This window comes from Varroa destructor, unplaced genomic scaffold (genome assembly GCF_002443255.2).
Source record: "Varroa destructor unplaced genomic scaffold, Vdes_3.0 BEIS01000003.1, whole genome shotgun sequence".
Classification (NCBI taxonomy): Eukaryota; Metazoa; Arthropoda; class Arachnida; order Mesostigmata; family Varroidae; genus Varroa; species Varroa destructor.
This window is the reverse complement of record NW_019211456.1, coordinates 33,282,433-33,299,185: the sequence shown is the minus strand read 5'-3', so window position 1 is coordinate 33,299,185 and position 16,753 is coordinate 33,282,433. Positions and strand designations below refer to the sequence as shown.

The window sequence follows — 16,753 nt, the reverse complement described above, 5'->3', positions numbered from 1 at the left end:
TACAGTTTTTATTGATATATCATATTCAGGAAGGCCCAGGACCGCTTTATAAACTTATCGAATATACTAAAGAAGCGCATCTTCGTTCATCTATTCTGTGTGATTACAACACAAATAACCAATTATTTATCATTTATTCACTGAAAATATATATCATTAGTACGTTATAATGCTGTACGACTGTATTAATATACTATAGCTATATAAACATGAAATATCTTACAAAATGGCACGTACAGGTTAATCACTCATACAACCCACGCAGCCGCGACAGAGTTTTCCCCTAGTTTCAAAATGTTCACACGACAGAATGTAAATGCAGAAAAATATGTACTTGCAGAATTCATGGAAAACGTCAGTACAAACTAAACTTAATACTAAGCTTTAAAGTATTAAAATATAGTTCCTTTCCTCGATCTCAACACAACCGTCCAATGGTCGTTCAGCTTTTCGCCTTCGCCTGTTCTATATTTCAGGTTTTAGAAGCACCACGTCCAAGCAAAAACTCGGCTTCATATGTTTGTATGTGTTTTCTATTAATTATAACGATTGAATGGTGAAACTATATTTTTTAGCCAGAAGCCAACTTGGCACAAGTTGGTTTCCCCTCAAGTCGATTTATATTGAATCATTTTTTATACGTTTTATTCCTCTCGTGTCGTGGAAGCCAAGACGATATTTGACCAGGTCGATCGGCTGATGCCTTATTTTTTTTTACTTTTAGCCCATAACTTTTGAAACCACTTCGGAAATCGCCTCTTCTTCATTAAGAAAAATATTTTTATCTGCATAGGGTTGTTCTTATAGACAAAAAATGTGCACTTCAGCATGGCATTAGTATTCTGTATCTTTTCACAGATACGCTTTGTCTTTTGAGTTTTGTTAACGTTTATCAATTTGATACATTTGCGTACATTTGATAGCCACGTTGTCGAAGAAATTTGGAAACAAATAAACAGGAAAGCTAAAGTAGGTGGAAAGATCGATATTTTTTTTCTTGCACAAATTGCTCATAAATATATTTCTTGTTATTTAGAAAGCAATTTTCCCTAAAAGGTATCCGTATTCTAAGCCAAGGAACAGTAGGTAAATTACATAGGCCATAGGACGTAACAAAAATATTAAGTACACTGTTTGAGTGTCCCTTTACATCACTTTACATGCGCATGTGAAATATTAGTATATTCATTTCAAAAAATAGATTCCACTTTCTCGCTTTTCCTACTGGATTTTCTACACAAATTATGTCATCATGATTTCAATAAAAAATAAATATCATAGTAACGTAAAAACTAGCTTTATGTTTTTTTTTTTTTTTTATAATACAAATAATCATAAATCTAATTGTTGTTCATTTAGTCGGGGAGTTTCCTAAAATCATGCTCAAATGGGTTCCCTAGTGCTCTCGATCATTTCGAACGATTGTGCGAGTTTCTATTATGACCAGCGGATGTCTGTTTATTAACTAGCTGACGAAAAATGTATTGTTTATTGTTCACTTTTATTGTAAAGTGAACAAATTGCTAGTCCAACTTTATTGGAAATAGGCAGCACCTTTGAACTACTTGAAGCAGTATGACTATATGTAGAAATACATTCGCATGTCACGGAAAGTGTTCTAATCCTGTTGCCGACATAAAATAGATCAATTGATAACAACAACAATTACAAGAGGTGACGGGTTGTCGTTTCAAGGGTTGGAATGTCTCAGATCTTCTTCACATTAGCCAACCCATTGGCCATGAGTTCCGTAAATAGAGGACTGCTGCTGCTGCTGCTGCTGCTGAAGTTGATGACCAGGATGAGGACTGCCCTGATGAACTGATGTGGGTACACCCGTGGCACCCGCAGAACCTGGGTGATGATGTGGCGAATGCAGCAGCATGGCAGATGGCGAGCGCGGAGAGCTCTGGCTGATTGGACCTCCTAGCGAATGATGGGATATAAGTGATGGAGGACTCTCGACTGAAATTTGAAAGCCAAGTGTAAATGTAAGGTTGCTTATTAATGAAATCACGGATCGTCATTATAACTTTATTACTATTACTCAATAATTGGCACTTACAAGCGTATAGCAGGTTTTATCTCTAGATGTATAAAGGAATTCGCACAAGAGTCATAGAACGAACCGGTTAAGGGATGCTGCGGGTGGTGTGCCTGCTGTTGCTGAGAAAGATGATGATGAGGGTTATAAGGTGAAGGGCCTGCAGCAGCACCTGAAGGGGGGTTGTTGCTAATCCTTTTGATGAGCAACGTTACCGTGCTGCCTCCCTGACGAATGAGCCCAATAGCTTCAGCATGCGTCATACCATCCGTGCAAATACCATTAACTTCCAAAAGTTGGTCGCCCACATGCAGCTGGCCGCTTTTCTGTGCAGGGCCCATTTCCGCTATGCGTAAAACAAACAGCGGCATATTGTGAAACTCTCGTCCACCGCGAATCGAGAAGCCGAAACCTCGCGCACCTCGTTGTAGAACGACTCGCCGAAACTCTGGTGGACCTCCTGCCGGAGAAGCAGGTGGCAGCATTTGGCTTTCTACTAAGGAACTGGCCGATAGCACATGCGCACCCATGGGTTGATCTATGAATACCCCAAAAACATATTAAGCCAATATTTATAACAAGAAATTAGAATAGTAGACGAGACTGATAAATTAAGGCAGGGATAAATTATACAGCCCGTAGACGAACAGGCGTTGCACTTCTATGATAATATAAATAGATCTTACCAAAAATTTACTTACCATTAAAGTCATCAGGCCCGAGTGGTCGATTGGTTCCGATGCTGGACAGGTCGTCTTGAATATTATTGCCGGGTGATAACGCTCCGGTCGATGATGTACGTGGAGCAATCGTGAGTGCCACTGTGAGTCCCGATACCTTAATTAGGTTGACAATGTCCTCGTGATGCATGTCGAGAATGGATACTCCATTAACAGCATGAATGCGATCTCCGACCTGCAGGCGTCCGCAGCGTTCCGCAGGACTACCCTCAATGATGCGGCCAATAGTGGAGCCACTTCTGCCTACCGACGAGATAATCACAAATCCGAACCCCTCGTTTTCGGTCCGTTCTACGATGACATTGTACGTGTAAGTTGCTGGTGTCAATTCACTTTGTCCTGAAGTGTCTGCAATAGTAGCAAAAACAAAAAATAATATGGTATTAATAAGGTCATCGTGCCGTAAATAAATCGTATTTCTTATTCCTCAGCCACATTTGCTTCATATTGTTCAATCGTTGCAATCATACTAAAGACCTAATATTACATCTGATCAAGGAGCCAACCGAAAACTCCGTTATTATGCATTACGGGACTTGTTGTAGACAGCTCACAGAGATAACCTGCAAAGGAAACTCACTGTGTAAGTTTGATATCCTTCTCCTCAGGCCAAGTGTGACCTGACCGGATATTGAGGCGGCCCCTATTAGTTGGACGACGTGATGGTGCGAGGCATTAGCTACCGAATGTCCATCAACTGAAAGGATCTCGTCACCAGTCTGAATCGAACCGTCCACGTCTGCCGCGCCACCTGGTACAATATGACCAATAGTAACCTGAGAACCTTCTTCTGTTCCGCCGACGATACGAAAGCCGAATCCACTCTCTTGTCGATTTAGACTCACTTGGAATTCGCCATTACCGCCTTCACCGTAGGCACCACTGGCCCCTATAGTTCCTCCTTGGACCGACGGCGCTCGTAAACTCTCGGCATAGCGCACACTTTCTGCTGTACCGTAAATCGAATGTTGCCCCGTCGGATCATACGATGGCTGGGGCGTAACTCCACGCTCATTGCCGTATAGGGCATAATAATTAGCGTACTCTCCCTGCGAGGGGGCCACTGCGGAATGGGCATTCCGCGCCAACGTGTGCGACTGGCGTGTCCCAGCGGGTGTTGGGTAATCGTAGTGCCATACCTCCGACTTTGAGCGCACGTATCCATAAACATCTTCTTCAAATCGAGGTTGAGTACTGCCCACGTTACCGTACGCAGCAGTTGTAGGTCGGCTGCCGAGTCCGAGCGTCGTCCCATATATACTGTTATTAATGTTCGCATCAGGGACCGTTTGCCCACCTAAAAGATAAAAAGCGGATGATTAATAATAACCATAAAATATAGCTTATTTTTTTATTCATAGGTACTTAGTACTAAGGCAATTAATTTCCTGTTTAGGTTGATCCGGTTTGAATGCGTAAATTGAGAGAGGTAAAAATGAATGCATAGGCCCCGCCAATTTCCTACATCTTTAGGATCCCCTTTTCGTTTAGTCACTTGCCTGGATGATGCTGTAGCCGCTGTATCTGTTGGCCAGGCTGAGGACCTGTCCTTGGCGGTTTTTCCGGGCATTCCCAGTTTCGTGTGTCTACCACTGGGGTCTTTGGGCGCTGAATAACGACTTCCCTTGCTGAGCCATAGAGATCGGCAGTAGGGGTTTTCGATCTGTATTGAAAGGCTGTCGGGTTCGGATTGAAGTTGAACTGTGAAAAGGACGTAGACGCATGACTTCCGCGTTCCGATCCGGCATCGTCAGCCGCATTGACTGGAGTACGGGCTCCGGTTGCTTGGCTGCGTGAGGTGGCGAAACCGCCACGCTGTACCGTAATCCGGGCTGTCGAACCGATGAGGCATTCCTTAAGGACTTGCACAACTTCGGCATGCAACGACCGGCGTACGTTGCGACCATTGATATCCACCAAAATATCGCCTTCGACAAGGTCTTCACAGCGAGTTTCGTCAAGGATTTTCTTGACCTTTTGACCATTAGCCGAATCGGCAATAGTAAATCCAAAACCGGTATTTCCTTTTACTATTTCGACGGTGAGAAACTTTGGCGGCTCGAAATCAAGTTCACTTTCCTCGTGTAAACTGTTATGCTGCTCGACATTAGAACTGCTGAGTGTAGCACTGGCATTCTCCACGTTTCTAATGTTGGCTCCCACGACAGCAGAGCCACCTAATGAACCTTTGCTGAGGTCGATACTCTGCATCTTGCGCATAACCGTCCCATAAATGTCGTTATACTCCCGGGATGCTCCTACGACAGAGCGGTTAACCAGATTTTCGTTATCTGAAATGACGGATTCTGCTTGCATTATTACTCGGTCGATACGTCTGCAAATATATAACACAAACAGCTCAATCAATAGAACAAATATCATCTAACGAACCGAAATTGTGCCTGTTCTTTAAACCACTAAACGTATGCTTACTATCAACGTTAGTATCGTATGAACCATTTGCAGTTACGGCCTGCGTAGTGACTATCTCCATGTTGGGATCATTTGGATCGAATGGCAGCTTATATCCTCTGCAGATCTGAAGATGCACCACCTCTCCGGGGGCGATCGACTGGAACAGGGACACAACATCACCATGGGTATAGCCCAGAACACAGATACCGTTTACGTGAACGAGCACATCACCAGTGCGCAGTGTCCCGTCATTCCACGCCGGCCCGCCTTGAGTGATGCTCTTGATCTGCAGGAACTCCTCAGCCTGGTGGTCGTTACCGCCAATGATGGTAAAGCCGAACCCTCGCGGGCTTTTCACCAAACCAACGTGTATGATTTCGCCTACAAGTTCGGCGGGATTACGTGTAAACACGTACGGCAATTGATACTGCGGCGGAAGCAACGCCTGATGCTGTTGAAGATGGAACGGAATTTGTGACAGCATTGGCTTAGGCAGCGTCGGTGGAGGTATCTTCCGCGGGGGGCTTCCACCGCTTAGAGAAACTGAAACGGTGTTAAACCGACATTATTAATGACCTTGGCAACAGATCATGTCTAATGAATAGTTCAAAAAGACGCGTTCTATTGTCTATACGAACACGAATGTCAAACACACAGACAAGCATTTTATTAATCGTAAGTAGTATTGTGCGTAACGTGAGTTGAACTCCATTCAATTACTTTCACTCTCAACAGACCTTGCGCATTCAAATGTGAGAAAGAAGAAGCCTGTTGCTACATCTGACCAGACGGGCAGACATAGAAAAGGTGTAAAGGGTAAGTGTTAAATTATCCATATTTCAAATGTAGCAGAAAGGACAGCGGTGGTAATAATAGCAACAAACAAGGCAAGGTTAAGGTTGATAACTCAGAGGAGAGGTTGGTTACCGTGGCCATTTTTTGGAGGGGAGCCCGGTTTAAGCAGGTCGTTTTGCTGGTCCTCTCGGAGCATGTCTTCTTTTGATATTGTTGCTGCCCTCGCAGTGTCACTAGTGCTTCGTCCATTGACATTGCCTCCTGTTACATCGTTATTATTGTTGTTGTTGTTGTTGTTGTTCGCGATACGGCCGTTGCTTAACGGTGAAGTAACCATCGTGTTGTTACTGTCTTTCTTCGTTGTTTCGCCAGAATCGCAATTGATCTGCCTAAGTTCATTTTGCTCATTTTCACGTTGTTCGCGTTGCTGTCCGTCGTCCAGGCTATGATGCTCTTTAAGTTTATTTTCCAGTGATCCACTCGATACGTGCTGGTTGTTGTTGTTGCTGTGCTTGGCACTCGTATTGCTACTTGTCGGTTCCTTTTTGTTGAGCTCACCTACAGTGCCGTACGTTTTATCGTGCATGCACGATGCAAGACAAGGCATTAGGGCCAAAATTCCGTCACGGCTACTGTTCATCTGGGCACTACTACTGCTGTCGATAGGGACAGAGTCTTTTTTGTCCGTCGTCGACGCTAGCTGCCCGCTGGCTGCCGCAGCTTGCCCTCGACTATCATCTTTGTTATGATTACCATTGTTTGTGTTATTGTTCAAATCGTCGTTTTTCACATCAGGGTCACTTCGGAGCGATAGATCGAGGTCGTTATTGCCTCCACTTGTGAAGACAGAATCATTCTCGGTAGCTTGACTTTCATTAATTTTCTCGAGATCGTCGCCGCATGAAACCATCCCATTCTCGCGGTGCCGGTGGCCTTCACTCATTCGATATTGTGGCTCGTACACGTTAGCATAATTATGCGTTGTCATTAATCCACTGTCCATGAGCCCATTTCGGGTCTGTCCGCCCGCGAAACCTGTGGGAGGATGCATGGTCATATACACAGCGGAGGTATCTTCCTGCTGCGGTGGCGGCAGCGGCTTTCGATGAAGTGGTTGCTGAAGATGCGTGACGCCTCCGTTTTTTTTTGGCCCAATCGTAGCATACAATGGGTCCACTGACGTGTTCCTCGGAAGTGTTCCATGGATCGGTCTCTGCCATCCGCGTTCAACTTGACTGGCGGTTTTATTGGCACTGGAGTATTGGGTTCCGCCGACTAGATCGCTCCTAGATCTGGAGTGGCCGCTTGCCTCTGCGCCAATCTTCTCCCCTCCTAATTGTCGCTGTTGATCAATATGTTGCTGATACTCTTGTTGCAGAGAAGCTAACATGGGCACATGCGCCTTTGAAGAGTCATTTCGTACGCGAGGGCTGCTGTCTGGCCCTATAACCTTTAAACCTGGCAGGTGCATTGAAGTGTACGGCAAGCCTCCGTGCACTTCGCTTTGGCTAAACTGATGAGATAACTTGTCTACTCGAAAGCTAGCTACAAGTGGAGCATTACTTGCATGTTTTATGTTATTTTGAACTTCGTGACCAGGTCCAATCTGTACGCTTGGATGAGAGAAATGCCCTGGGGGGGCACCCAAAGGAATGGACATAGGGAGGCCAGATTTCTCGGAGGCTGGAACCATATCATCTTCGCGCACTGACGATGACATAGCGATGGACAAAGTGCTGCCAGAGGTGTTAAGTACCGCGTTTCCTGAGAGGATTTCTACAAACGGCACAGATAAGACACACACACGTCACACAGTCCGCAACCGCACGCAAAGGTTAAAAGCACGACAATTTAATAGGAGCGGTACAATGGGGGGATTAGGCCAAGTGCGATCCTAATGAAAGTGCTATACAGGTTTACCGTTACGTCCTATCGACACCTCGTCTCACATAACCAATCATACCGATCCCTAACTGAAATTTTGTGCAACAATAGAAAAGATTCGTCTTTTATAGTTGTGAGTGAAGTGACGAAGCATAACAAATTGATCAGAGTCGTCAGTGTTGTGTTAGTCATGTGCTGAATACCAATACCACGGTGTTATTAATGTTAAGTGACCTCCGCAGGTGGATGATCAATATGAATGTGCGTATGCGAAGCATGGAATTAGGACCTAAAGCTACTTGAGTTTAAGGGACATTTAGGGCACTATCCACATAGCGAAGTGGGCTAATAGGAAAAAATTAGAATTGCTCTTTCGTTACTGATTAAACACAGATCAAAAATGTGCAGCAGTTTTGTATGTTTGCTGGCTCAATACATCGTATAACTTCGTAATGCATATGGGTCAACTTAGCAAAACAATGTAATAAAAAAACAACATTGCACTCATGAATTAAATGTGCAATACCTGCTACATATTATTGTTCTAGTTATTTACTTTGACGGGCAATGAGTAGCGCCAAGCAAAACGTGTTAGTGCATAGAAGGTAGTGTACGCTATATAGAGAATATGCAGCTTAGCAATAAATTCGAGTAGAAACAATGCATTCAGCTATTCTTTATTTTTTAACTGGGTAATCTATGTTGTCTGTCGCTAATTATACAATGTCATGTATTTCTACTTACGGGATCCATCCAACGTCGCTTGCGTCGCCAATGGACTCTCGTACTGTGTGCGTTTGTTAATATGGCTGAAACACAATTAAAACAAATGAAGATAATTACATATACTAATAACTATCATAATCACGATGACAGCCTCGACCGTCTGAATATGGGTAGATAAAAAAAAAAAAAGAAAAAGCGCATACCTCGGGATGAGCTTTCAAAAACAATGTCACTAATAATACGATTTTTATCTCGAATTCAATAAGCGACACTGCGCGTACACTCGTACGTTCTCATTTGTCAGAGGATTGGCACTCGTTCATATACAGGTACGGATAGATTCGCAAATGGCAAAATAAATTTTCGTCGTGAGTCTTGACCTAGCAATGAAAGTTTGCGCTGAAAATCATCTATGCAGAAAAACACATTTTGTATTTGAACAGTAATAAACTAGCCTGAGGCGTTGAGGTACATTGGTCATACTGTTGCGAACACACAGTGTACTCTCAGCTCACAACAACTCTGACGCGTTCGCCAAAGTTTTTAAAAAGAATAGACGATCTTTTCTAGAGCATGCGGGTACTGTTATTCCTCGCGGTGTTCAAAGAGCTCCTTGTTTGTTCGACCTGTTTTTGCGGGTACACAACGGTGAGGGCCGTCCAAACGACTCGTTGTGTTACTCAGCGGGCAGTTGGCTAGATACGTAGTATGTTCAGTGGATGATACCAAATTTACGAGCATGGGTAACAATCGAAATCCGAGGAGGCCTGTAGACCGATTTCGAATTTAGTTTTCAGATGTGCGGAAGACAAATTGATATATGTCCAAATTCGTTTCGCTCTACGATGTTCGATTAGAATTACCGATTTTATGGTCGACAAACGCGACAATCCTTTTAGGGGTAGACCTCGCGTTTCTGTGGGGGCGAGGAGAACAGTTATATAGTTTCTATGTACGTTTTACAAATGACTTGCACAGTCTGTGGCCAGGCTTTGCGAACTATTGTTCGCGCTACGTCCTCATTGATAACATACTTAAAGGAGGGCATGGAACCGCATGTTGCAGCTTTGGTCCATTGAATTTAATGATACATCTGCCGCAAGGAAGCAATAATAACAAGCAGCCGTAAAAGACAATCATTGTTGATACTATATTTACCACCCGGTACCCACATTAATCATAGTGGATCACATACTCAAATGTTCTTATCAGTACTGAATGTATACTTCATTGAACAAAATTAAGAGGGCATCGCATCTTGAGTATCCTATATGCATGCCTCCATCTTTTTGACTTTATTTGATCTGTCATTTTGAAAAACTTCGTTTTTCATTCATCTAGTGAAAACACAAATTCAAACATAATATGACTTCATTCTAATTTTTTATGGCCCGGCTTGCTCACAGTCATAGGAAATACTTTATAGAAATACATTAAAAGAAATTCTGTTGTGAAAGATATTACTCAATGTAGCTATAATCGGTCAAACGTGTAGTAAAAATTGTGCCCGTTTCTACAGCTGGAATTCCATAAAATAACAAATCACCCATGAAACATAATATATATATATATATATATATATATATATATATATATATATATATATATATATATATATCATGGTTACGATCATGCTACTCATAAAAATTACAGAGAGTTATAATGAAAGCTACTTACTCGATGTAGTAGGTGCCATATTGAGGATCGTCGATTCTCTCCCAGCCATAAGGAAGTTCCATCTGGTCGAGAGGCGTCAGAGGGGACCCAGGTCCTTCGCCCAACTGACCCATTTGAATGGATCGATCGTCCTGGCCGAGACCACCATCAGGACCATCGTCACCACACAACCGCGGATCGTCCCATTGTGACTTGTTTGTGTTTAGACTGATCAGGGACACGGCAATATCGCACGTTTAAAACACAGGTTTAATTATGACAGTGTGTTTTGATTTAACCTAAGCCAAATTATTGCCGTCAATGGCATTTCAGTTAATAGCGCACTATTAGACAGGCTATGAATAGAATTTATCAACTCTACTACGGGTTTCAGCTTTATACAACTCACATAAAAGTGCCATCAGAGGTGACGCAGCAGCCACGGAGCTGTGTACTCCTCTGGAGGATCGATTTCTCAAACGGCATAAAAATCCAAAATCATTGGCAAAAAATGCAGCCGACACCAAGAAATTAGCCTCTTAGAATATCTCAAGGTTAGTGAGTCGTCGAGATCATGAAATAGTCAAGATAAACAATATTTTCTAGAATTGAAAACCTGAACTCTCTAAACACATATTCTGTTTTTTTGTCGCGACTTATCTGTTTGATTTTAGCTGCCATACACCTCGATTACAGTATCGTAGGAGACGTGAATAATCATTTATGTCCTGACTGTATTTATCATATTCATGATAGCGGTAAATATTGATGATCACGATAGTATCCGCAATGATCGTCTACTCACTTGATGAAGTAGGGCTCCCCTTGTTCTGTGTACGCTTTCTCCCAATGAGGAGGCAGCGGGCCGAGGTCATCATCGACAATAGTTGTTCCTTCACCGTACTGACCACCGCAGCTTCCGCCCCCTTCGCCGAGAGCCTCACCAACGTACACCATGTCATTGCTGCTAGTTGTATTGTTGTTGCTTTGACAATGAAGACTGCTGGCTTTAGCGGCGTGACCATCATAACTGCCGCTATCTACGAGATTTCTGTAACCGTTGTAACCGCTGGTGTTGCTGTTATCTGAATGGTTGTTGAAGAGCTGGCTTGAGGAATGGTTGCTGATCTCTTGCTGACTGTTGTTGTTGCTATTGTTGTTGTTGCTATTATTGTTATCGCCGTTGTTTATTTTGCCGTGAGTCGAATTGTTGTTGCCGCTTCCGACATCGCTACCCGCAGCTAGTTGCTCCAAATGGCCACTGGTTGAGGGCGCCATTGTCGTCGTCGCCGTTGTGGAGCTCGGTGAAAGAGGTTTGTTAGAGTTGAGGAAGGCTTCGACGTTCGAGCGGTTCCTCTTTCGTTTTCCTGAAAAAGTATAGTAATAGTTATTAATAATGATTGTTTTTCTTCTGTTTCTTATTACTAGTTCATAATAGTGGTAGAATTATCACCGCCTAGATTGGGAAGGATGCAAAGAGGGTCGCTGTTTGTGGTAACTATGTGGCTATTTGAAACATTCTATATTACCTTCGCTGGTAGGATGCGCTCCGGGCACAAGCAGAGGAGGCGTTTTCAACGAAGTGCTCTGTCCCTGAATCTGAATATTTGGCAGTGGAGTCCCATAAAAGTTACCCTCGAAAAATCCACTTTCCAGTAGTTTTCCCTCACGCTCAAGCGATGCAAATTCTTCCCTTGTGAGAAAATGGTAATCAACTCCGTTGACTTCGCCGACGCGCGGCGTTCGGGTGGTGCCTAGTAATTAGAAAAAATTACATTATTTTTTTTACAGTTACATAAGTTATATTGCAGGGCGGTCGACTAAGGATAGCATGCCACGCATGTGTAGATGAAAGGTGTTCTTTTTACAGAAAGCTCTACTTCTTCGTGTACGAGGATTTGTCGATGTATAACCACTACAGACAACGTAGACACGGCATACATCCTCCCGACAGTACCCTTGCCTCCGTCTGAATAAGGCACCTATCGAACCGTCAAAAAGGCACCTATACGACAAGCCTAAAGTCGTCTCAACAAGCCTCGTCACAAATAACCAACTAGGTTGACAACTAAAAATCAATTTAGCACCATGCTAAGTTAAAGTGCATTGTAAACAAACGTCTGATCATCGTTGAGTGCTCACTGCCATTCGACCAATGGAGAAGGCTTTATCTACGCTACTTGTAATCTAAAATCATTCGATTTCCGATACGTTCTATCGGCTATTTATTAACTTGTTATATATTTGGGATCAGTTGAGGCTATATTGATGTCGCTTCTTTACAAGCAGCACTCAGAGAAAAATAGATGTTTGGATGTAATTTTTTTTGCTTTGTTAACATGGACATTGTTTTCCAGATGTGCTTATTCAATGTAACTGCGATTCGTATAAGGCGACTTGGGGCCCATGTCGCTCTCAACTAATTTTTCTTCTTCTTCTATCAATTTGCAAACAACTTTCAGAGAGTAGCCGTAAATAGATAGCGGTACATACGCATTGAAGTGAATACTTTTGACGTAAAAAAATCGAGCGCATCTAAGTTGTAGGCTACTCGTAGGCGAGAAGTCCTAAAAGTGCAAAAAACACAAAAAGTCCAAGAACAAATCGTCGGGCCTCTATAGCCTATCTAATACATGTATAGTTTTTTTTTTTTTAACACAGCAGCTAAACTGTGTAAAATCAATATTTTAGGAAAATCAAATGGCTTTTTGTGCCGTTTTGACGATTTTTCGAAACTCTTCAATCAAACTCTTGTCAAAAATCTTCCATTATTTCACGCAATCACAACGGAGTAAGCATGCTGTATGTTCAACACGGCGTGGAGCCTACTACTAACAGACACACACTGCTTCGTATTCACGACTCATGTAATATTTAGAATGAATGTTTTTCGTCATCTTTGATGAAATCGTAGAAAAACGCTAGACAACGGATTTTTTTCATTTGATTTGTTTTTGTTTTCTTACTTACAGGGAACCGTGCGAATGTATAGGTTGTCCCTGATCGTATTTTGGAGATCGTGCTCCGGCGATCCCTGAGGAAAACGACAGTTGAGATATGCACGAATATCACGATTTAATACCTCTGAAAACGACGACGCCAATCCATAACAGGTTAGTGAAGAATCATCTATCCGCAATAGAGGCACGGAAATCAACAAAAGAGTTTCTCTAATCAAATGACGCTCACTAAGCCATAGTGACCCACCTTGGAAATACTATGAGAATGAATAGTTTCTTTTGTCAACTAAAAATGACCCCTGGCTTAATTTAAATGATATGGGGAATCAGCAGCTCATAAATCTAGTATAAGCATATAAGAAAGCTATAACAATCAGCCATGTGAATAAATAAAAACAGAAAAAAAAAAACTGTCGTTCGTTTCAATCAGTCACTATGCGTGATCGTGTCAGGCATGTCTAAGTTATTTGTGTTCGTTCATTTCGTTAGACGTTCAAAAAGCAAGCCAGCCTAATAGTAGTACGCCACTCGGACTAGGTAATCCGCCCATCGTTAACAGCAAGAAACGAAAAGCTTGACCGTAACGGTAAAATTCCATCATGCTAATGACACCCACCTGTGTTCCGAAACAGTGACTAATTGCCAACGGTACACTTAATATAGCATGAGTATATAACTGCCTGTTTTATACACGATACAATGTTATATCATGAAATGTTTTTTAGCGCCCACCTCTAAACTGCTAATGTCGGAGAAGTAATACATATATTGCCGGAGTGCTTCTAACGTATGGGCGATCGTCTTTGTGCGGGACATCCTGTTGCAAAGCCATGCTTAGAACCATCAGAGTAACCTGGTTACGCCGAGAAGGTTACATGTGCTTTTAGCAACGTCTATTACCACTTCCACAAAATACTAAATACTGCACTCCATGAAATTACTTAATAATAATAATAATAATAATAATAAACCAGACAAATACAGAGTGTATATGCTATAGGTTTGTTGCTCTGTAACCCATGAACATCAAAAAAACAGCAGTCGTTTACCGTTGCGAGCTTAACGAATGACTGGTTATCAATCCCAAAGTAACTTGTATTACAATTGGGTTTTGCCATATCAGCGACCAGTTACCGTTTCAGATGCACATCACAGGCGTATGCATGTAGAAACAATGGTAATATACCACGCGATTATTCCTCATAGCACCATCCTCATAATCTGCTCAATGTATATCTCGCAATCACGCATAGAACGCAAGGAGTGGTCGTCCAATAATCAGAATACGCCATCCATAACCAAGTGAGATGACCCTTACTGTTAAGGAACACCCGTCTGATACACTACGCTCTCAACGAAAATTGCTCGTAAGCTCATCGTCTAGGCCACAGTCGTACTCAGACTTCTTGTCCATTCCGGATCCTCTATTTGTGTAACTTGCTTGTATTTAGATAGCCAAATATCAACAAACCTCAATCGACCAATCGGGAACGTGGGCAAGCCATGTTCCAGCAACAGCTGCACTCACATTAACCGGCCAATAGAGAGAACTGCTGTTGCTAGCACAGCGGATTCAATAATTGTCAGAGTATCGTGGTCTCTTTCTTTCTCGGTCCTCAAGCCTATGTACGTTCCCGAAGCCCTTCGTGTTTCTTTCTCCTCTCTTGCATCATTTGGTTATCACTCATCAGACTCGGCGCACGTACGGTACTCCCTATTAAGGGTCGCAGCATAGATGATCCAAGTGGAGGCTAAATAGCTCGAGCTCTGTCGCGCTTTCAGAGACCGACAGTCTGGGTCAGAATCGATAAGGAAAAACACCCACTTACTTTCTCTTTTTCAAACGGAACGAGAAAGGGTGCCCCGGATCAAAGCGTTAACCACGTTCCAGCTATCCGCTGCTTCTTTCATTGCTAAACGAGCATAAGCTTGCGCTGAACATCGCCTTATTGTGTGCTTATTGATGCTGTAGCCATCCACGAGGTCTAAAGAGTACCAACGACTTATGACTATCATTGAAAACAGCAGGAGATCTTGCTCGTTCTGTATGTGCAGCTCTTGAACGATGGGAAGTCGTCTTCATATAAAAAGATCCACTGCAGCACTTTCACTAGTAAAGCCAAAGCGATACGTTGACAGTCTTTGTTGCACGAGCGAAACGAACTGCAGTCTTTCTGTCGAACTTCCTGCCAGAGATCAAATGACGTCATAAACTAATTCGTATTATCTTATTCCGCTATTACTACGCCTACTCTGCCTATTGCGTCGCGGTAGGGTAGACTAGGATGTATGTTATGCTCTCAAGACAAGTTTACTTTGATTCATAGGAGCAAGTGGCATTTATCACCCCACTTAATTACCGCCCATTAAAGTTGCAGTAAGAGACATACAGAAAGGCTCACAGATGAAGTAATCAAGCTACGGCGCCGCCATTTTAGATAATCCTGTGACCTACTACACATATATCTACGCGTAATCACGAGAGCACAGACATATTTGTACTATGTAAATACGCGCTTCCTTATCGTGAAAATGGCGTTAGTGCTAGCGGATTTTCTACCACCAACGAATTCTGACATTGACTTAAAATACAATAGAAGGCAAGTTTACGTTGGACACACACAATCACCTAACGCCTAGAGACAGCACCAACCTAATTATACGCTAACTTTTCATAATACATTTTTTTTTATACCTCTTGTATAATCTTCCAAAGCGGCAAGCGAAAACAAAGCTTCTCTATTACATCGTTACAGCTGATTCTAAGCATATCTTTTAGTAGCTTGATAGGTACCGAAAGGACGGATACATATGGGACAATACCGCGATTTACGGGTGACGTACAATGAACATAGCTGCATATTGCTGGCCTAATTACGCTAGAAAAGTTACTCATGAAACGGTATACGTTTTTATATCTCCACTACATTGCAATGAATTGCAAGCTTGTTTTTGACAGTACGGCTAACAGAATCATTTATACCCATACACTGTTGGACAAATGATCCGCTGTGGACCAACCCTATAAACAAGTATTCCTGTTTGAATCGTAATACATACCGGCTTGTATGAAAGTAAGCGCTAGCGTATGCTGCCCTCGATTAGCGCAGTAATCCAGTAAAGTTTGAACATCCGCTCTCGTATATCCGGCCACGCTCTGACCCTCAACCTCTAACACTACATCACCCGAGCGAATGGAGTATTCACCTAACTCTGGAAGTAGCACAAAAGCATCAACGGAACTGTTAGACAATAACTGATACAATTCCATTTATAATCAATATCAGACATACGATTATTACAGATTTTTTGCTATCAACTTTAGCTACGATTGGATACGTGTCCGTGCGATCTGCACGTAGGCTAATTGAACTAAAAGAAGGTATTATGCGTTAGGTCCGATGTTTCCCGGCAACCTGGCGACCTCTCAGCTTGTATAATCGGATTCCCGATTGGAGCTATTCCCGAATTAAAACGCACACAACTTTTGCCGATGACAAAAATTAAACTTAACAAAATCATTTACTCGTATG

General features: G+C 42.6%; 1 protein-coding gene across 9 annotated transcripts in view; it reads right to left on the bottom strand.

Annotated features, from left to right (window-relative positions):
• Positions 1-81: 81 nt before the first annotated feature.
• Magi (membrane associated guanylate kinase, WW and PDZ domain containing protein magi) overlaps positions 82-16,753 on the bottom strand; it is a 43,240-nt gene continuing 26,568 nt past the window's right edge. For 6 of the 9 annotated variants that reach the window (XM_022796131.2, XM_022796132.2, XM_022796133.2 and 3 more), the window contains 13 exons: positions 16,281-16,433; positions 13,231-13,344; positions 11,790-12,014; positions 11,066-11,627; positions 10,282-10,488; positions 8,623-8,687; positions 6,127-7,770; positions 5,218-5,742; positions 4,284-5,090; positions 3,365-4,081; positions 2,746-3,132; positions 2,130-2,582; positions 82-1,965 (listed from right to left, as the gene is read on the bottom strand). In XM_022796131.2, coding sequence (XP_022651866.1) covers positions 1,724-1,965; positions 2,130-2,582; positions 2,746-3,132; positions 3,365-4,081; positions 4,284-5,090; positions 5,218-5,742; positions 6,127-7,770; positions 8,623-8,687; positions 10,282-10,488; positions 11,066-11,627; positions 11,790-12,014; positions 13,231-13,344; positions 16,281-16,433 — 6,101 coding nt within the window. In that variant the 3' untranslated portion in view covers positions 82-1,723. The remainder of the gene's footprint in view (positions 1,966-2,129; positions 2,583-2,745; positions 3,133-3,364; positions 4,082-4,283; positions 5,091-5,217; positions 5,743-6,126; positions 7,771-8,622; positions 8,688-10,281; positions 10,489-11,065; positions 11,628-11,789; positions 12,015-13,230; positions 13,345-16,280; positions 16,434-16,753) is intronic. The other 3 variants (XM_022796135.2, XM_022796139.2, XM_086984267.1) reach the window with 3 other exon arrangements.